Genomic DNA, 21,563 nt, shown 5'->3' on the forward strand with positions numbered 1-21,563 from the left:
AAAAAAACACACTCAAATGTCAGGTGGCAAAAGAAGTACTGTGAAGAAAAATAAAGCAAGCTAAGGGGGTTAAGAAATGGCCGATTTGGGCAGGATGAAGGTTACTCTTTAATCAGGTGTCAGGGAAAGCTTCCCTGGTGAGTTGGTGTTTGAACAGAGACCTTAAAGAAATGAGGAAGGGAGTTGTGTGGATTTCTGAGGGGAAAGCAGAGGGAATAAAAGGTACTAAAACCCTAGAGTTGATAGCATGTTTGGCGTTTAGTGGAGATGCAAAGAGGCAAGTGTAACCAAAGCCGAGCAAGTGAAGAGAAATGTGGTAACAGGCAAGAGTCAGAGAGGTAAGGAGGAAGGAAGCCGGATCATGTAGATATTTAAGAATCTGAGTTTTTACACTGAGTGAGATGAGAAGTCATTGAAGTGTTTTAAGCAGGGAAGGGATATGATCTGATTTATGTTTTAAAGCGATCACTCTTAACTGTTGGGTTGAGGTAAATATAATGGTACAAAGATGAAAGCAGGGAAACCAGTATACTAGAGCAGTAATCCAGGAGAAAAATGGTAGAGGCTTGGACCAGGATAGTAGCAGTGCAGATACCAAAGAGTGGCTGGATTCTGGATATATCTTGAAAGTAGGATTGATAGAATTTGCTTAAGGATTGGATATATCGGATATGAGAGAAAGTGAGGAATGAAAAAGATGGTACCCACTATTTTTGGTCTAAACAACTGGAATAATGGAATTGCCATTAACTGAGATAGGGGAAACTCAAGGAGTAGCGAATTTGAGAGGTAGAGGGGATTGAAGAGTTTGGATTTGAACATGTTAACTTTGATATGCTCTTTAGACATCTAATTGGTGTTATTGAATAGGCAGTTTGGTATAGGAGTCTGGAGGTAAAAATTTGGCAGCTGTCAGCATCTTGATTGTATTTAAAGACATAAGGCTGGTAGAAATCACCTAGTATAAGATCATAGATAGAGAAGAAAACAAAAGCGAGTACTAGATCTTCCAGCGTGTAGAAGTGGCCAAGATGAGTAGGACTCAGCAGAAGAGACTTTGAAGGAGTGCTCAGTAAAATAGGAAGATAGTCAAGGAAGAGAAGTGTTTTGGAAACCAGGTAAGGAAATGTTTCATAAAGGAGGACTGCTCATTATGGGTTGAGGAAATGAGAAATAAGAATTTATTATTTAATTTGGCAACATGAGGATCATATTAATGACCTTGGTAAGCTGTGGTAGTAGAAAAGTGGATAAAAGTCTTAGAAGTCTATTTAGGAGAATTAGGGGAAAGAAATGGAAGAGTCTTCTTTCATGGAGTTTTGCTATAAGGTAGAATAGAGAAATGGAGCAGTATCTGGAAGGAAAAGAGGTTAAGAGAATGTGTTTTGTCGTTGTTGATGTTATAGAGTAACATGTTTGTGTACTGATGGAAATGATCTAGTAGACAAAAAATGGATTCAGGTAAAGGAAGGGACATTTAGTAGAGTGTTATCCTTGATTAGGTAAGAGGATGCATTTAAATGGAGGTGTTAGCTTAGGTAGGAAGATGGAGAATAGGAATATACATTAAGGTGAGTTGCAGATGAGGTGTGAGCATGTGAAAGTTCTCTTCTGATTGCCTCCATTTTTCTTGAAATAAGAAGTAAAGCCATTAACTGAGACCAAGAAGGTTACTGAGAGTGAGAAGGGAGGAGAACTTTATACTATCTCCACATAGATATTTTTTCATTCCAATTTTATAGATTGAAAGGGAAATTCATTTTGTGATTATCATTTAGTAACCCATTCTAATACCTTTCACAGCTCTCATGTGCTTCCGTAAAACCCTTAACAATAATTTAAAACATAAATAAATTGAAAGCAATTTTTAACTAACATCTGTTGAATATTTATGTGCCACACATACTGAGAGGTAAGTACTGTTACTATTCTCATTTGTAATAAGTAAACTGATGCTTAGAAAATTAAGGAATTTTAATGTTTTAAAAATTAAAAACCACTTTGGGAGGCTGAGGTGGGTGGATCACGAGGTCAGGAGAGGAGCCCATCCTGGGTAAGATGGTGAAACCCCGTCTCTACTAAAAACACAAAAAATTAGCTAGGTGTGGTGGCAGGCGCCTGTAGTCCCAGCTACTCGGGAGGCTGAAGCAGGAAAATGGTGTGAACCCACGAGGCGGAGCTTGCAGTGAGCCAAGATCGCTTCACTGCACTCCAGCCTGGGCAACAGAGCAAGACTCTGTTTCAAAAAAAAAAAAAAAAAATTAAAGCCTGGGCAATATGGTGAAACTGCGTATGTATAAAAAATACAAACATTAGCCAGGTATGGTGGTGCATGCCTGTGGTCCCAGCTACTCAGAAGGCTGAGGTGGGTGCATTTCTTGATCCTGGGAGGTGGAGGTTACAGTGAGCCAAGATTGTGCCACTTGTACTCCAGTCTGGCGATAAAGTGAGACCCTATCTCAAAAAACTAAATTAAAATTGAAAGTCTTACAACTAGTAAGTAACAGAGGTGGGACTTAAAATCTAATGTGCACAAATAAGAATGTGTAGTAAAAATAAATTGGAGAACATGACCAGGCGTGGTGGCTTATGCCTGTAATCCCAGCACTTTAGGAGGCCAAAGTGGGCAGATCACAAAGTCAGGAGTTTGAGACCAGCTTGGCCAACATGGTGAAACCCTGTCTCTACTGAAAATACAAAAATTAGCCGGATGTGGTGGTGCGCGTCTATAATCCCAGCTACTCGGGAGGCTGAGGCAGGAGAACTGCTTGAACCCGGGAGGCAGAGGTTGCAGTGAGCTGAGATCGTGCCACTGCACTCCAGCCTGGGTGACAAAGTAAGACTCTGTCAAGGAAGGAAGGAAGGGAGGAAGGGAGGCAGGGAGGGAGGGAGGGAGGAAATAGAGAACATATGTTCATATTTCTTTTTTGAATAAACAACACTAAGGGTGAAAGTTGAGGATAGGGTAGAAAACTTCGTTGAAAACAAAAGGAATAATAAAGGATCTCTAAAATACTAGATGTTTCCATCTCTAGTTTCTCAGAAATAAAGCTATTATGTTTTTATATGAAAAGGATCTCTGTGAAAGATTACTTTTCAGCTTTGTTTTCCTAGGCTTAATTTTAAAAAATATTTCTATTAAGACTGAAGGGTTTAGATACAATTACTCCCAGGATTAAGTGATAGATTTGTTACTCTCTGTATAATAGTCGCAAAAATAGATACTGGTGCTTAGAATTTCTGGCTTAAACTTTTAAAAATGACCTTTTAAGATGTGTTATAGTCAGTAATTTTAAGACTCTCTAATCTGTCAGTGCAGCTAGAAAAAAAATTATTGTTGTCTCATTTAATTGGTCTAACAGCAATCTTTATAAAGACGATCAGGCCAGACACCATGGCTCACGCCTGTAATACCAGCAATTTGGGAGGCCGAGGCAGGTGGATCACAAGGTCAGGAGATCGAGACCATCTGGCTAATACGGTGAAACCCTGTCTCTATTAAAAATACAAAAAATTAGCTGAGCGTGGTGGTGGGCGCCTGTAGTCCCAGGTACTCTGGAGGCTGAGACAGGAGAATGGCGTGAACCTGGGAGGCGGAGCTTGCAGCGAGCCAAGATTGAGCCACTGCACTCCAGCCTGGGCAACAGAGCGAGACTCTGTCTCAAATAAAAAAAGAAAAAGAAAAGATGATCAGATGGTATGTTCAAATCTGTATTCTGAAATTTGCAGGTGTGTGTGTGTGTGTGTGTGTATTTTTTTTTTTTTTTGAGATGGAGTCTCGCTGTGTCACCCAGGCTGGAGTGCAGTGGCATGATCTTCGCTAACTGCAACCTCCACCTCCCGGGTTCAAGCAGTTCTTGTCCCTCAGCCTCCCGAATAGCTGGGATTACAGGTGCCTACCACCACGCCCAGCTAATTTTTGTATTTTTAGTAGAGACAGGGCTTCACCATGTTGGCCAGGCTGGTCTCAATTCCTGGGCTCAAGAGATCCGCCTACCTTGGCCTCCCAAAGTGGTGGGATTACAGGCATGAGCCACCATGCCTGGCCAGATACATATAATTTTTTAAGTTTCAAGTTTCTTACGCCTGTACCATAGGTTCTGTCTTCCTGAGCATTGGCAAGACTGAACTAAGCATTTTAGACACACTTTAAGATTAAAGCATAACTTCTAATGACTTAATAAAAAATATTTCCATATGTAGTTTAAAATGTTAAAAGTTAGTTTAGATTTCAAGAATTTAATACATATGTATTATTTGTTATGTTGGGCATTTTATTTCAGGAGCCGCCTAAAGAAAGACTATGATGATTTCAGAAGACAACCTGATCATGATAAATTTACTAGAGAACTATGGACTACTGATGAAGGTGAAGGAGATCTTGGAAAAGACTCTCCTAAGGGAGAAATCAGTAAGTCTATTGACTTAACGGAACCTCTGGATATCCTGGAGAAAGATCACTTTGATTCAGGTAAGCATTAAACCTTTTTTTTAAATCAGCACAGAAAGCACAAAGAGAAGTTTTTGTTTGCTGTGAAGGCAAAAGATAATATGGTCAATGAAATGCATTCATTGGAGAAATCTGTTATGTTTTGAAGAAGTACTGTCCACATCCTTATAAGAAGTTTCTACTAGCCTAGGCAACATAGCAAGACCCCATCTCAACAAAAAAATAAATAAAAATTAGCCAGGCATGGTGGTTGCATCCCTGTAGTCCCAGCTATTCAAGAGGTTGAGATAGGAGGATCGCTTGAGGCCAGGAATTCAAGGTTACAGTGAGCTGTCCACTGCTTTCTAGAGTGGGCAACAGAGCAAAATGCTGTCTCAAAAAAAACAAAAAGTTTCTTGGAGTCATTATTACATTTCTAGGAGTTTCAGGAGCCAGTGCTTCACTCCAAACTGTAGGCCTGTCATTGCCCATTACAAACCACATGCCCTTGATCTGTAATCCCTTTGAAATTGGTTCATGCTCTTCTTTTTATTATTAGTATTTTTGAAGCATTGTATCTGAGATTTACTTTAGAAATAGAATTTGACAAGTTCTTAATATTGTGAAGATTATTTTTTGAGGAATTACCAAGGTTGATGGCCTAATGAGACCAGAATGAACACATCATTTTAATAAGGATAAAGGGCTGGATTAGATTACCTGTAATTCATTTCCATTTATCAGATTACATTATTATGTAAATCTAGTTTAATGACTTTCTTTGGTTATATAGAGGTTAATATGAAAGTATATGGTTAGAAATGCATTAACCTGTTGTTTTCAATCTTTGGCGAATAAGAGTAATGTCTTATAAACCTAGTTTGACCGAATATGAACATAAATTTTTTTACTATAAGGGTGAACATCAGAAAAAGCTGGATATTTTTTGTCCTTTAGAGTCTCTAGAAATAGAATAGGTTGGAGAACCACCTCTCTATGGTATCAAAATGTTCCTAGCTAGAAAAAGAGAACTAGATTCCTTTTCAAATTAAATTCTGAGCCCTGATTGTTGACTTAGGTGTTTCTAATGAAACAGTTTTTTGCACTTACACTGGCAGAAGAATTAGCAGAATTCTTGACCAAAAATTTTGACCAAAAAAATGTTCTCAATAATAGGTTATTATTGGGCATGGTTATGATATCTAGGTTATCATGTCAAAGATGACCTTACCTTTATCTTCATCAGTGGTGCTAAGGCTTTTGAATCACCCTGCAGTAGATTTCTTAATACATTGCCCACTCAAAGATTCACTTTCTTTTTTACAGTTGATGTTGTTATTATTTAGTTGCTGTTTTTTATAAACAAAATGCCTATTTTTATAATTTTCAGATGATATGAAGTTGTCAGAAATAGATTTTCCTATGGCTCGAAGCAAGCTGTTGAAAAAGGAATTACCTTCAAAAGACTTACCGAAGACACTGCTTAAAACACTTAAACGACAGTCCAAACAGACTGGTTATGTGGATGACAGCACAAAAGAGCTTTCTCCAAGGAAGAAAGCAAAGTTAAGCACAAATGAGACAATAGTTGAGAATCTAGAAGGTAATGTGCAGATTGACTGTTTCAATGAATCAAAGCATGCAGAGCCATCATTTCCAGAGTCATTTGCCTCATTGGATTCAGTACCTGTGTGTACTCTCCAGAAAGGGACCAAACCCATTCAGGCTTTGCTCGCAAAGAATATTGGGAACAAAGTGACCTTAACAAATCAACTGCCTCCTTCCACAGGTAGAAGTGCTTCTGCTGTGGAAAAACCAGTTTTATCTCCTCCAGAAGCAAGCCCCGTAAAGCCAGCATTGACCTGCCACACCAATACAAAAGGTCCTTTACAAATGGTATACAGAATGCCCTGTGGCCAGTGGTTGCCAATAGATCTTCAAAATAGCTCTGTAAAGATTCAGATGCAGCCTGTGGTGGATCCTAAAACAGGAGAAAAAATCATGCAGCAAGTTCTTATTCTGCCTAAGAATTTTGTGATTCAGCATAAAGAAGGAAAAGCAGTTGCAAAAGAAATACCACCACTTCAACAGAAAGGTACAGAACAACATTGTTCATCTTTCACACAGACAACAAATAGAAATTCTTCTTTAGCATCAGTTTTTGTCAACTCACCAGGAACTGTTTCTACCCAACTACCAAATACAGTTTTCAACAAAACGATTACACCTTTATCAAATGTAACTAGTGCTAGACCACAGCCTTTGTCGCCTGTAACCTCTGTAAATAACTTATTAACACCATCAGTTAAGACTAGCCAGAGTGAGGCAGGAAAAACCAAGAATGCAGTTTCAGCAGCCACATTCTCCTTGCCCAGTGCTTCACCCACCATTTCCTCCACAGGTCAGCCTCTGTTATCAACAACAACACTAAATGGGTCTACAAATCCTGGTAGTTCCTTCAACTGTTTTGCACAACAGACTGCTGATTCTTCTGAAGCAAAGCAAGAGCTGAAAACTGTGTGCATAAGAGATTCACAGTCAATTCTTGTTAGGACACGAGGTGGGAACACTGGAGTTGTAAAAGTACAGACCAACCCAGATCAAAATTCACCCAATACTGTAACTTCAAGTTCAGTTTTCACTTTTGCTCCTCAGCTCCAGGCATTTCTGGTGCCAAAATCAACAACTTCTTCCTCTGCTTTTTCACCTGTAGCTGGAACAACTACTACATCTAGTCTTTCACCTTTCAGCCAAACACCGGCTTCTGTTTCCATTCCAGCTAGCTTGGCTCCATCTATGGGGAAAAATCTCAAACTTACATTAGGCTACCCCACTGGCAGTGGTGATTTGGGCCACATGATAGATAAAACTTCACACATGCCCTCTTCTCCCTTGAAGTCCTCTGTTTGTTCTAGCACTCTACTACCATCAACAACAAGTAGTTCCGTAAGTGTAATTAGCATATCAGCAGCAAATTTTGGACAAAACAATGCAAATATTATTCATACTCCAACTAAACAGCAACAAGTAGATTATATCACAAAAAGTTACCCTGTTACAAGGTCAGAAGCAACAGCAACAACAAATGGAGATGTAATCAGTGGGACTCCAGTTCAGAAACTTATGCTGGTATCAGCTCCATCTATTCTTTCTTCTGGCAATGGAACTGCAATTAATATGACACCTGCACTGACATCTACAGGTGTTTCTGCCCAGAAATTAGTTTTTATTAATGCCCCAGTTCCCAGTGGTACATCAACCCCGACTCTTGTTGCAGAATCATTAAAACAAACTCTTCCTCCTCCATTGAATAAAGCATATGTTAAGACTCCAGAGCAACCCCAGATAGTACTGATTCCATCTACAGTGGGCACACCTATAAAAATAAATTCATCACCAGCTGTGTCTCAGATAAAAGATGTGAAAATTGGACTAAACATAGGTCAAGCAATTGTAAATACTTCAGGCACTGTGCCAGCTATACCGTCAATTAACATACTACAAAATGTAACCCCAAAAGGAGAAGACAAAAGTAGCAAGGGCTATATTTTGCCATTGTCAACAAGTGGTAATTCAATTCCAGTAAGCTCAAATTTTGTGAGTCAGAATATTACCCCTGTTAATGAATCAGTGGTTTCTGCAGCAAGAGCAGTAAACATGCTTTCAGTTACCGGAGCGAATTTATCTTTAGGTTCCCTTTCAGTGACCTCAGCCTCTGCTTCAGCTGGGACACGACCTCCTGTTTTAGTCAGTGGAAATGATACCTCTTCGAGAATTATGCCTATTTTGTCAAATAGACTTTGCTCATCAAGTCTCGGAAACACTGTGGCTATATCAACTGTGAAAACAGGACACCTTGCATCATCTGTTCTGATTTCAACTACACAACCAGTAGTGTCTCCTAAATGTTTAACATCAGCTTTGCAAATTCCTGTTACGGTTGCCTTACCTGCACCTGCGACTACATCCCCCAAAATAATAAACACAGTTCCACATTCAGCAACAGTACCAGGAGCCACACGTTCTATATCTCTTTCTAAAAGACAATCTCGGACTTCGCTCCAGTTTCAGTCACCAGGGATTTCAACTACAGTGCCAACAAATGTAAACACAAATAAACCTCAAACTGAATTGTCATCCCTTTCACCAAGTCCAGGTAAAATAGTTAATATTTCCAATTTTGCTTCTCTGCCGAACCAGCAAGCTTTAGTAAAAACCCCCAGTTACAGTTCTGCTCCAGGTGGCGCTACCATTCACACGGCTTCAGCACCATCTAATGTAACTAGTTTAGTCGGGAGTCAGTTCAGTGAACCTTGTATTCAGCAAAAAATAGTCATCAATACCAGTACACCTTTGGCACCTGGTACTCAGATTATGATTAACGGAACCCGGTTTATTGTTCCACCACAAGGTCTTGGAGCTGGCAGCCATGTTCTCCTTATATCTACTAATCCAAAATATGGAGCCCCCTTAGTTCTTAACAGCGGCCAAGGCATTCAGTCTACGCCAATAGATAACTCTACCCAGAAGATTACACTAGCGTCAAATAATTCTTTAAGTGGGCAACCTCTACAACATCCTCTAAGAAGCCCTACAAAATTTATAAACTCTTTTGGGAATGCAAGTTCTATACCCACAGTACATACATCACCACAAATCATAAACACAACTGTTAAAATTCCTGTTCCACCTCCTGTACCAACAGTATCTCTGACTTCAGTAATTAAGTCTCCTCCAGCTACTCTTTTGGCTAAGACATCTTTGGTTTCTGCCATTTGCCCCAGTAATCCTCCACTGCCAAGTAGCACTTCAGTGTTTCATTTGGACACACCTGTCAAAAAATTGTTGGTTAGCCCAGAAGGAGCCATTTTGAATACCATAAACACTCCAGCATCTAAGGTTTCTTCACTCTCTCCATCTCTCTCTCAGATTGTATCTGCCAGTCGAAATCCTGCGTCTGTCTTCCCTGCTTTTCAGTCATCGGGCTTAGAGAAGCCTGACACAGCTGCATCTTGAATTTAGACTAAAAGAGCCAGTTTTTAAATAATGGGGCATTGTTTTGACTCCCATAAAAATTTTAAATGTTTATTATACTATTGAAAGCATACTATACATAGTTGTGTGTGTGTGTGTATGTGTGTGTGTGTTTTAATGTATCTTTTCATTAGCTTGCAACAAGGCTTTGTTTTCTTGGGGAGGGAAAAATCTGTTTCATTTCACTTGCTGTTCTGAGGAGGGTTTCGAGATTCTGTGTTTAAAGTCAGGATTTACCTGTTTGTAGAACATAAAGTGAACAAAGTTTGAATAGTTTAGAGTAAGCTAGCCTTTTGCACATTTACATTGACATGTTTCTTCTTGAATTTGGACTGTTGCAGCATATCTATGATATGGTATTCTGTGTCATTAGTGAAATCTTATTTTTGTTTCTGTAAAAAATATATATATATTTATGCATTGTGAAAAATGCAGTCCATGATGTAAAATTGTACATACTCCAGAATCCCTAACAACCTGTACTAAATATATGTACAAAGAATTATGCTGTCTTATTTATGTTTTGTTTACATAATGTATAGTTTTTTAAGTATTTTAGTAATTTTGGACCAGTGAACTGTTAGCAACAATGCAGAAGAATCTGCATGTAATAAACTGAGTTGCTGTATTTCTTTGTTTGAATACCATTTTTAACGTGTGTTCTTGTTCCATTGAAAGAATACAGGATGTAATTGAAGATAGTCCTTTACAAGAAAGAATTAAGGCTGGGAAATCTGAATTAGGGCTAGCATTTGTACTGGCTTTCCAGCTTACAAATACTACTTTCACTTAGATCTTGTGAGTATTTCAGAAAATTCCTTTTTTTTTTTTTTTGACTCACTTGTTGCCCACCCTGGAGTGTAGTGGTGCAGTCTCAGCTCAGTGCAACCTCCTCCTCCTGAGCTCAAGCCATCCTCCCACCTCAGCCTCCCAAGTATTAGGTTGGTGTGTAAGTAATTGCGGTTTTTTGCCATTAGTGGAAAAAATGCCACTAATGCCAAAAAAAAAAAAAGTGCCACTAATGGCAAAAAACCGCAGTTACTTTCTCACTAGCCTAATAGCTGGGACTACGGGCATGGGCCACCATGCCTGACTAATTTTTTAATTTTTTGTAGAGATGGTTTCACCATATTGCCAGGCTGGTCTTGAACTCCTGGTCTCAAGAGATCCACCTACCTTGGCCTCCCAAATGCTGGTGTTACAGGCATGAGCCATTGCACCCGAGAATATGCCTTGTTTTGAATAAAAGGTAGCTTTTAGCTTTATTGGATCTTTATATCCATTATCTTGAGCTACTGAATTGTATACTCATCCTTCCATTTATAATGTCGTTAAACTTCATCACATGAAGTTATTGTTGGGTGTTGAAAATGATATGGAAGCATAGGCCTAAAGATTTCCTTTGAGACTACATCCAAGTGTATTTGTTATCAAAGTGGAGAGGGTAGTGAAAATATTCCTAGAAAGTCACTAATGGCTCTCAAAAACGGCTCTTTATGCTCTTAAGTACTTTTCCTAGTCATGTTTATACTCTACTCAATCACTCTCCCCCTTTTTCTGTCAGTTAAGAAAGCCCTTGGAAAGTGGGTGATGTTTCAAGTGTATTGCATTGCACATAGATGGTGTTCAATAAATGAATGTATTTACCTACTCAGCTTTTTAAATGACCCAAAACTGTTTGCCTTTTGTCTCAGAAGAATTCTCTAAACCACTTTAAGAAACTAATTTACTGAATTACCTATGGCCCAACTTTAATCCCAGTGAAGGACCTAAACTAATTAACCACTAAATCTCTTTTTTTTTTTTTTTTTTTTTTGTTTTGAGACAGGGTCTTCTCTCTTGTCCAGGCTGGAGTGCAGTGCTGCTATCTCAGCTCACTGCAACCTCTGCCTCCTGGATTCAAGCGATTCTCCCACCTCAGCCTCCTGAGTAACTGGGGATTACAGGTGCGTGCCGCCATAGCCTGGATAATTTTTGGATTTTTAGTAGAGATGGAGTTTCACCATATTGGTCAGGCTGGTCTCAAACTCCTGACCTCAGGTGATCTGCCCACCTTGGCCTCCCAAAGTGCTGGGATTACAGGTGTGAGCCACTGCGCCCAGCCACTAAATCTCTTCTAACCCCTAAATCCAAAATTCTAATATGACCTTCAAAGCTCTGTGTGATCTGATGAACTTCTGATGTGATACTGAAGTCCCCACTTAAAGTTTAAAAAGCTCTTCAGTCTGTTCCCACCTACCTCTCCAGCTTCATTTCAACCTATTCTCCCTCTTATTCACCGTACTCTTAATTTTCTTTTAGTTTCTAGAAAATTCAAGACACTTCAGGGTCTTCCTAGATGTCCTCTTTGACCTAATGTTCCATTACAGGTTCTTATTACGTGTTATGTAAACTCCCTCTCCTTGTCATACCTCAGCCAACATTATTATATTGTGCAGTCACTCAGACTGAGAACAACATAGCACTTCTTCAAAACTGTAATTACTTGTTTGAAATTATTTAATTTCAGGAACCTTATCAATCATCATCATCATGCCAGCATCTGGCACACTGTTTTCAATGCCTATTTGTTGAGTAGGTGAGTGACAAATCTAGATAACCTCTTATTTAAGGTCTAGTTTACTTTTTAAAACTAATGCTCCATTTTTTAAACTAGAAATTTGATTAATGGATTTATATCTTCAGAAACCCAGATTCCTTTCCTCCAGTTTTGTAGATCATGTGGATGTCTGAGATCGTGGCTAGAGTACAAAGTTAAATTCCTGAATTCATTGTGTTTAGTGTTATTAAGAGTTCTGTAAAGGGCATCTATAAAGGCATACATGAAAAGGAAGAAATGTCACAACAGTGCCACCTGAAAAGATTTGTGGTACTGGAGGGGCATGTTTTTATACTTAGTATAGAATTAAGCCATTTAGATATCTGTGTTCTGTATCACCTAAAATACTAAGTTAAAAGATGCTGAAATAGCCTGCCTCCTTCTGGTGTATTAGCGCTTCCCTTTCCTCTCATTTCCTATGGTTTTTCCTGCCCCCACAAAAAGTTTTTTCCTTTGTGATTAGTTTTATATACATTTATATACACATATATATACACATACATACACACACGCGTAATATTAAATAGCTGAAGTCCTGCTCACATCCCAAGTCTCCAATTTTATTGGTGTATTTAATTAGTTGAAATAGTTTTATGATTAAAGTAGTGATAGCTAGAATATGTACACTAAAATCAGTGGAAATGTTTGCTTGATCCAGTAGGTCAACTTAAATTTAGAATTTTTTAACATTAAAAGCTTGAGAAATTGGCATATTCTGAAAGAGATCTAAGAAATTTGATAGGGATTTTAGTTAGCCAAAATTACTAAAACTTAGAAATGATAGTTTACTTGAAGTCATTCCAGAAGTAGTTTTGCCATCAACTGAGCTTATTGGCTTGTTGTTACTATAATGCTATCATCTGCCCCAGTTATTCTTAAACATTTATTCTGCAAGCATTTACTATCCACAGCATGGTGTTTGATGCTTAGAAAAGTTGAAGGGTATGGCATAGTTTAGAACATTCTTATAACTTGGAGTGAAAATGTGAATGTGAGAAACATAGTTAAAAATGTATGAAGCAGTATTACAGAATCAAATGATGTATGTAATCATCTTAATTACTTTAAGAATGATGTATGTAAAACATTCTTAAAGTAATTATTGAACAAATTCAAGGCATCTACCAAAGTTGTAAATGTATTCTACACACTTATTGAGAACTATATAATGTAGAAGATGTTGCAGGAACAATACAGATGAGTAGGATTCCATCCTGTCCTCAATACAAAAAATAATAAAATAATAAGTTAGAGGAATAAAGAACTTATTGTAAGAACTTAGCAGGGAGTTTCCAGAGAAGGTTTCATGTAAGAGGTGGCATTTGTGCTATGACTGCAAGTACGTTTACAACTGGGCCCACAAAGCCTGAGTCTAAGAAAAGCACAAAGAGCATGTAGGGAACACAGCAGTTGAATTTGAATGAAATGCTGTAGGTTAAGAGGACCTATAGGGAATGATTAGAAAAATAGGTTGAGCTAGCTGATAGAGGACTGAAAAATATTCTGAAAGTATGAAGCTTTTGAGCAAAGGTAGTAATAGTCCAACATAAGATGGGGACAATTACCTTGCAGGATTGCTATGAGGTTAGATGAGATAATTTACCTAAAGTACTTAGCCTATTGCCTACCACATAGTAAATACTTAAATAGTAGCTGCCATCATTGACTTTACCAAAGACAGGGAGACCCGTCAGGATATTAGGTGGGCCAGAAAAGTGGTGTGAAGACCTGATATTTGGCATAATCAGGTATCTAGTAATGCTAGAGATGAGACAACCTGTTGAAATTGAGAAGGATAAAGAAGGTATTTTAAGGGAAAGCTTTATTTTTGACTGCATAAAATTTAGAAATATTTAAACAGCAAATAATATCATGAACAAAGTGTTACCTCCCCTAAATCTATGAATGTAGTGCTAAACTAATAAAAATACTAATAGATTTAGTTGGAGGGTATTATTCTTTTTTTGTTGGGTTTGGGTGGAATTCTCTCTATTAAACCTAAATTTATTGAGGTAAATACTGTTACTCACATTTCTTGTAACAGCTCGTAGCATATATAAATGACCTTTATTGATTTATTTATCTCCATGATCATACAAAATTCAATTATGGTTTACGTAATAGTGAACTATTTAATTCAGCCTAAATACAGTACTTAAATGGACCTGATTCTGAGAGTCTCATGGAATGGTCTAATAGTCAAGAATTGTATTAAAACCATCTAGATTTGTAAAACACCATCTTAGGAATTGTAATTCTTTCGAACTTGAATTTAAGTAAATGTAGCATCAACTAAGAAAAAACAATAAAAAGAGATTAAATTATTAAGTAAAGAAAACACGGTCATGTGTCCTCCAGTATATAGTTAGGAGTTGGTTGCTGTAAACCTGAATCAAACCTACTGACCCAAATGTGTAAGCCCTTACAGTTTTAACCTCTCCCTTCCTTGCAGACATGATGCATGGGATCGCCTGCACATGGAACAGCAGGAACCACTTGGGAAAACCTGAAATTTAAACTGCTTTAGTCAACTTTATCTGTTGTGATCATTTTCTTTTCTTAGCTCAGTGAGCTTTCTGTTAGTGTGCCAAGCTGCCATCCAACTTTCTTGAACATTTTTTCTCTTGGGAAATGATCAAGTTTTGATAGTAGAAAGTGCTTCTTTCCAAGACTTTCTCGAGGCCATCTTCCTGTGGGCGTCATGCTTCTGATGTTACACAGCTGATGTTTTCATATGAGCTACATTTTCAGACTACAAAGATGCTTATTCAGATGAGAGACCATTTCTTTGAACTGTAAGTGATTCATTTGATTTTCTTTTTAATAGTCCTTGTTTTTCTTCTTCAAGCCTTTTTAAGGAAACATTTAACAGCATCAGTGTATTTCTTCAAATTGTTTTTTGATTTACAGCCTAGAAGTTCTCAATTTTCTGATTTGTCTTTGTCTGATTTCAAGTTGCCATCACCCATGTAATTTTTGCTAAAGAAGACAGGCAAGTATATCACCTTCAATTTTAAAGGGCTCTCTTTATCATTTACAACTTCTTTATGTTTTCAAGTTGTCAAGCATTTTTTTCCTTCGTTTCTCACACTTTGTATTCCATTTCACAGCTTCTTGGGATAGCGCTTTTAGATTTTCCTAAAAATGAGTGTTTTCATCCAAACGATCCATTATTTCCTTCTGAAAGTTCTTCTGAGACACTTTGAAGATGTTTTTGGCACTGGTTACTTGAGATTGAGGGATTTCGATGCATCGTCAAGTAACTGTTGAACCATGAAATGAAAGTTTAGAGACTCCCTTCTGTTCTTTTTTTGAGAAGGCCTACAATATTCTCAAGTGACAAGTAAACCTGTCCAGATATTTACTAAATGCTAAACTTAACATTTTAACTTCAGAGGACTGGTCTTCACCAGAGATAACTTGAAGGCTTCACTGATTTGTATAATCAGTCTAAATTTTCACTGACTTTAACCTGGGCAGAAAATCTTTTGACTAGCTCTTTTTTCCTCCTTAAAGTATGCCTGCTGTTTACTATAAAAACAATCAGAGAGACCATATCAGAATCTCACAGGGAAATGCATAGAGACTTAAGCCTTGTCTTAAGCATCAGTCACCACCACTGAGGGCTGGACAGGAAGGGGAACCCCAGGTTCTATAAAACAGTGCTCTCTAACTTTGCTCACCATGCAAATAAAGTACTATTATTTGTACAATGAATTTGGGCAAGTGGAAAATGCTTATTGCAGCCAAAGAAGACCAGCCATGAGCTCTGGTCACTCTAGTCCCTACCCTGGCCTGCAGGAAGCTTAGGGGATCAAAGCAGTGCCATGCCATTACCCATTCTCAGCCCACAGGTATGTCAGGGCAAAAAGGAAGGGCACGCTGCAGTAGAGGACTCCTGTACCATGTTTATGGGTGAGATTCATTTTCCTGAGTTCAGGTTTCCTTCAGCAACAGGGAAGCCTCATCCTATCTATCTGCAAAGGTCACGAGGATCTCCCTTCCCTGAAGGCTCCTCTCCTCATTTGTGTTAAGTCAGTCTAGGCTGTTAGAGAATACTGAAGGGTCTCTGTCTTAATATTTCATGAATTTTCTTCAAGGCCGGTTTCCCCCTCCATATAATCCAAGTGTTCTTAGAAGGGGTAGAGTCTCCTTCACTGATGACATGGTAGAAGTCCTACCTAAGCCAATCAGACAAGAGACAGAAAGGGCATTCAAATTAGGAAGAAAGAAGACCAAATTATTCTTGTTTGCTGATGATACAATGTTACATTTAGAAAAACCTAAAGACTCCATGAAAAAACTATTCAAACTGATAAATTCATTAAAATTGCAGGGTACAAAATCAACGTAAAAAAAAAAATCAGTATCATTTCTGTATGCCAACAGGGAACAACATGAAAAAGAAATCAAGAAAGTAATCCCATTTACAATAGCTACAAGTAAAATAAAATACCTAGGAATTAAGAAGTGAAAGATCTCTACAATGAAAACTAAAACATTGAAGACAGAAATCAAAGAGAACACAGAAAAACAGAAAGATATCCATTGTTTACGGATTGGAAGACTCAATTATTGTTAAAACGTCCATGCTACCCAAAGCAATCTGCAGATTCAATGTAATCCCTATCAAAGTAAAAATGACATTCTTCATAGAAATAGAAAAATAATCCCAAAATTTATATAGAATCACAAAGACCCAGAATAGCCAAAAGAATAGCCCACAAAAGGACCTAGAAGCTGGGCATGGTGGCTCACGCCTGTAATCCCAGCATTTTGGGAAGCTGAGGTAGGCAGATCACTTGAGGTCAGGAGTTCAAGACTGGCCTGGCCAACATAGTGAAACCCCATCTCTACTAAAAATACAAAAGTTAGCTGGGCATGGGGGCACACACCTGTAAGCCCAGTTACTTGGGAGGCTGAGGCACAAGAATAGCTTGAACCTGGGAGGTGGAGGTTGCAGTGAGTTGAGAATGTGCCACTGCACTCTGCCTGGGCAACAGAGAGAGACAGTCTCCAAAAAAAAAAAAAAACTAGAATTGCCAACCTAAGCAAAAAGAACAAAACTGGAAAGATCACATCATGTGACTTCAAATTATACTACAAAGTTACAGTAACCAAAACCTCATGGTACTGGCATTAAAAAAAAAGAAAAAGAAAAAGACACATAGATCAATGAAACACAATAGAGAACTCAGAAACAAATCCATATATTACAGTGAGCTCATTTCAACAAAGGTGCCAAGAACATACATTGGGAAAAGGACAGTCTCTTAAAAAAATGGTGCTGGAAAAACTGGATACCTATATGCAGAAGAATGAAACAAGACCCCTATCTCTTACCATATAGAAAAATCAAGTAAAAATGGATTAAAAACTTAAATCTAAGACTTCAAATTATGAAACTGCTGAAAGAAAACATTGGAGAAACTCTCTAGGACATTGGAGTGGGCAAAGATTTCTTGATTAATACCCTACAAAGCACAGGCATCCAAAGCCAAAATGAATAAATAGGTTCACATCAAGTTAAGAAGCTTCTGCACAGCAAAGGAAACAATCAACAAAGTGAAGAGACAACCCACAGAATGGGAGAAAATAGCGGCAAACTACCCATCTGACAAGGGATTAATAACCAGAATATGCAAGGAGCTCTCAGTGATAATGTAATAACCCAGGCTTCTTGCATCATGTGACCTTCCATCCTTAACACATGGCTCCCAGGGTTGCCCTGCAATTGGTTTCCAATCCAAGGAGTCATCTTCAGAGGTGTGGGTGCCTCTGTGAAGTGGGGAGTAAGTCTTTCTGAATCTGGCACCTTCTATTCCTTTCAAAAATATCTCACTTTTCTAATTTCTTTCTGGCAGAATCAGCCCAAGTCTCTGTGTCCATCACCTGGGAGACTGTCCGAGGAACTCTGTGAAGAAAGTCTTTTCCACAGAGAAATGAGAGCACCCTCAGTGAGTGACAGTCTGGGGGTTTTGGAGGGATGTAGGGTTCAAGCCACAGGCTCCTCAGTGTATAGGATTGAGATTCAACAGAGACCTCGTGGTGAGGGGAGGAGGTACCCAAATGCCTGATGAAGTTTCCTTTGTTTAGAATTCATTTATTTGTTTGAAGTGGGAGAGGTGGAAGCCTTATTTTAAGTGTTAAGACTTGACAGTATCAGAAGAGTGGGGAAATATTTTAGTATTTTGTTAAATGTTGTTTTTTTCGATGTGTGTAATATGTCTCTTTATCCTGTGTTTTCTTTTTCCCCTTTGGTGAAATTTTGTCTTTAGTAGAAAATGATACAGTTATGTTACACTAGTGTTTCTGATGACACAAGATGATTTTTAGGTGGTTTACTGACTCACCGTTAAATAACAATGAATCATATAGTGAGAAAGTAATTTCTTTAAAACTCTTGTAAGCCTTCTGAGTATGTCAAAGACAGCCTTTATCTTTTCTCTGATCCTTGTTAATCTCTGTTTGACAAAGAGAGCAGGTCTCAGGTTCATAGCCTTCTGTGACTGTTAGTATTTTCTTAGGTTAAAAAAAATTACTTTCTGTCCGTTCTCAGATCTCAACCTCTGTGCTGGGAAATCCACTGCTCTCTTCAAAGCTGTCAGACAGGGGCATTTACCTCTCCCGAGGTTTCTGCTGCTTTTTGTTTAGCTATGCCCTGTCCCCAGAGGAGGAGTCTATAGAGGCAGGCCAGCCTCCTTGAGCTGTGGTGGGCTCCACCCAATTCAAGCTTCCTGGCGGCTTTGTTTACCTACTTAAGCCTCAGCAATGGCGGGCGCCCCTCCCCCATCCTTGCTGCCACCTTGCAGTTAGATCTCAGACTGCTGTGCTAGCAATGAGGGAGGCTCCGTGGGCGTGGGACCCTCTGGGCCAGGTGTGGGATATAATCTTCTGGTGTGCCGTTTGCTAAGACCCTTGGTAAAGCGCAGTATTAGGGTGGGAGTTACCTGATTTTCCACGTGTTGTGTGTCTCAATTTCCTTTGGCTAGGAAAAGGAATTCCCTTCCCCCTTGCGCTTTCCAGGTGAGGCAATGCCTCGCCCTGCTTCAGCTCTCACTGGTCGGGCTGCACCCGCAGACCAGCACCAACTGTCCGACACGCCCCAGTGAGATGAATCTGGTACCTCAGTTGAAAATGCAGAATTCACCCATCTTCTGTGTCGCTGACACTGGGAACTGGAGGCTGGAGCTGTTCCTATTTGGCCATCTCAGACACCCACACCAAAACCCCATCAGTACATCACCATCATCAAAGACCAAAGGCAGATAAAACCACAAAGATAGGGAAAAAGCAGTGCAGAAAAGCTGGAAATTCAAAAAATCAGAGCACATCTTCCCCTCCAAAGGAACACAGCTCATCACCAGCAACGGAACAAAGCTGGACAGAGAATGACTTTGACGAGTTGAGAGAAGAAGGCTTCGGTTGATCAAACTTCTCAGAGCTGAAAGAGGAACTATGTAACCAGCGCAAAGAAACTAAAAACCTTGAAGAAAGAATGGATGAATGGATAACTAGAATAATCAATGCAGAGAAGACCTTAAAAGAACTGATAGAAATGAATACCATAACATGAGAACTACATGACAAATGCACAAGTTTCAGTAACTGACTCAATCAACTGGAAGAAAGAGTATCAGTGATTAAAGATCAAATGAATGAAATGAAGCAAGAAGAGAAGTGTAGAGAAAAAAGAGTAAAAAGAAATGAACAAAGCCTCCAAGAAATATGGGATTATGTGAAAAGACCAAATCTGTGTCTGATTGGCGTGCCTGAAAGTGACAGGGAAAATGGAACCAAGTGGAAAACACTCTGCAGGATATCATCCAGTAGAACTTCCCCAACCTAGTAAGGCAGGCCAATGTTCAAATTCAGGAAATACAGAGAATGCCACAAAGATACTCCTCGAGAAGAGCAACTCCAAGACACATAATTGTCAGATTCACCAAAGCTGAAAGGAAGGAAAAAATGTTAAGGGCAGCCAGAGAGAAAGGTCAGGTTACACACAAAGAGAAGCCCATCAGACTAACAGGAGATCTCTTGGCAGAAACTCTACAAGCCAGAAGAGAGCGGGGGCCAATATTCAACATTCTTAAAGAAAAGAATTTTCAACCCAGAATTTCATATCCAGCCAAACTAAGCTTCATAAGTGAAGGAGAAATAAAATCCTTTACAGACAAACAAATGTTTAGAGATTTTGTCACCACCAGGCCTGCCCTACAAGAGATCCTGAAGGAAGCACTAAACATGGAAAGGAAAAACAGGTACCAGCCATTGCAAAAACATGTCAAAATGTAAAGTCCATCGATGCTAGGAAGAAACTGCATCAACTAACAAGCAAAATAATGAGCTAATATCATGATGACAGGATCCAGTTCACAAGTAACAATATTAACCTTAAATGTAAATGGACTAAATGGTCCAATTAAAAGACACAGACTGGCAAATTGGATAAAGAGTTAAGACCCATCAGTTTGCTGTATTCAGGAGACCCATCTCACATGCAGAGACACACATAGGCTCAAAATAAAGAGATGGAGGAAGATCTACCAAGCAAATGGAAAACAAAAAAAAGCAGGGGTTGCAATTCTAATCTCTGATAAAACAGACTTTAAACCATCAAAGATCAAAAAAGACAAAGAAGGCCATTACATAATGGTAAACGGATCAATTCATCAGGAAGAGCTAACTATCCTAAATATATATGCACCAAATACAGGAGCACCCAGATTCATAAAGCAAGTCCTTAGAGACTTACAAAGAGACTTAGACTCCTATACAATAATAATGGGAGACTTTAACACCCCACTGTCAACATTAGATCAACGAGACAGAAAGTTAACAAGGATATCCAAGAATTGAACTCAACTCTGCACCAAGCGGACCTAATAGACATCTACAGAACTCTCCACCCCAAATCAACAGAATATACATTCTTCTCAGCACCACATCGCACTTATTCCAAAATTGATCACATAGTTGGAAGTAAAGCACTACTCAGCAAATGTACAAGAACAGAAATTATAACAAACTGTCTCTCAGACCACAGTGAAATCAAACTAGAACCCAGGACTAAGAAACTCAATCAAAACCACTCAACTACATGGAAACTGAACAACCTGCTCCTGAATGACTACTGGGTACATAACGAAATGAAGGCAGAAATAAAGATGTTCTTTGAAACCAATGAGAACAAAGATACAACATACCAGAATCTCTGGGACACATTTAAAGCAGTGTGTAGAGGGAAATTTATAGCACTAAATGCCCACAAGAGAAAGCAGGAAAGATCTAAAATTGACACTCTAACATCACAATTAAAAGAACTAGAGAAGCAAGAGCAAACACATTCAAAAGCTAGTAGAAGGCAAGAAATAACTAAGATCAGAGCAGAACTGAAGGAGATAGAGACACAAAAAACCCTCCAAAAAATCAATGAATCCAGGAACTGTTTTTTTGAAAAGATCAACAAAATTGATAGACCGCTAGAAAGATTAATAA

General features: G+C 38.7%; 1 protein-coding gene across 6 annotated transcripts in view; it reads left to right on the forward strand.

The window, feature by feature from the left end:
• BRD10 (bromodomain containing 10) overlaps window positions 1-17,128 on the forward strand; it is a 94,488-nt gene extending 77,360 nt beyond the window's left edge. For 4 of the 6 annotated variants that reach the window (XM_001108823.5, XM_015117712.3, XM_077966116.1 and 1 more), the window contains 2 exons: window positions 4,284-4,471; window positions 5,820-10,091. In XM_001108823.5, coding sequence (XP_001108823.5) covers window positions 4,284-4,471; window positions 5,820-9,445 — 3,814 coding nt within the window. In that variant the 3' untranslated portion in view covers window positions 9,446-10,091. Of the gene's footprint in view, window positions 1-4,283; window positions 4,472-5,819; window positions 10,092-11,972; window positions 12,042-14,514 lie in introns of those variants that run through there. The other 2 variants (XR_013404849.1, XM_077966117.1) reach the window with 2 other exon arrangements.
• The last annotated feature ends 4,435 nt before the right edge of the window (window positions 17,129-21,563 follow it).

This window comes from Macaca mulatta, chromosome 15, assembly GCF_049350105.2.
Source record: "Macaca mulatta isolate MMU2019108-1 chromosome 15, T2T-MMU8v2.0, whole genome shotgun sequence".
Taxonomy (NCBI): domain Eukaryota; kingdom Metazoa; phylum Chordata; class Mammalia; order Primates; family Cercopithecidae; genus Macaca; species Macaca mulatta.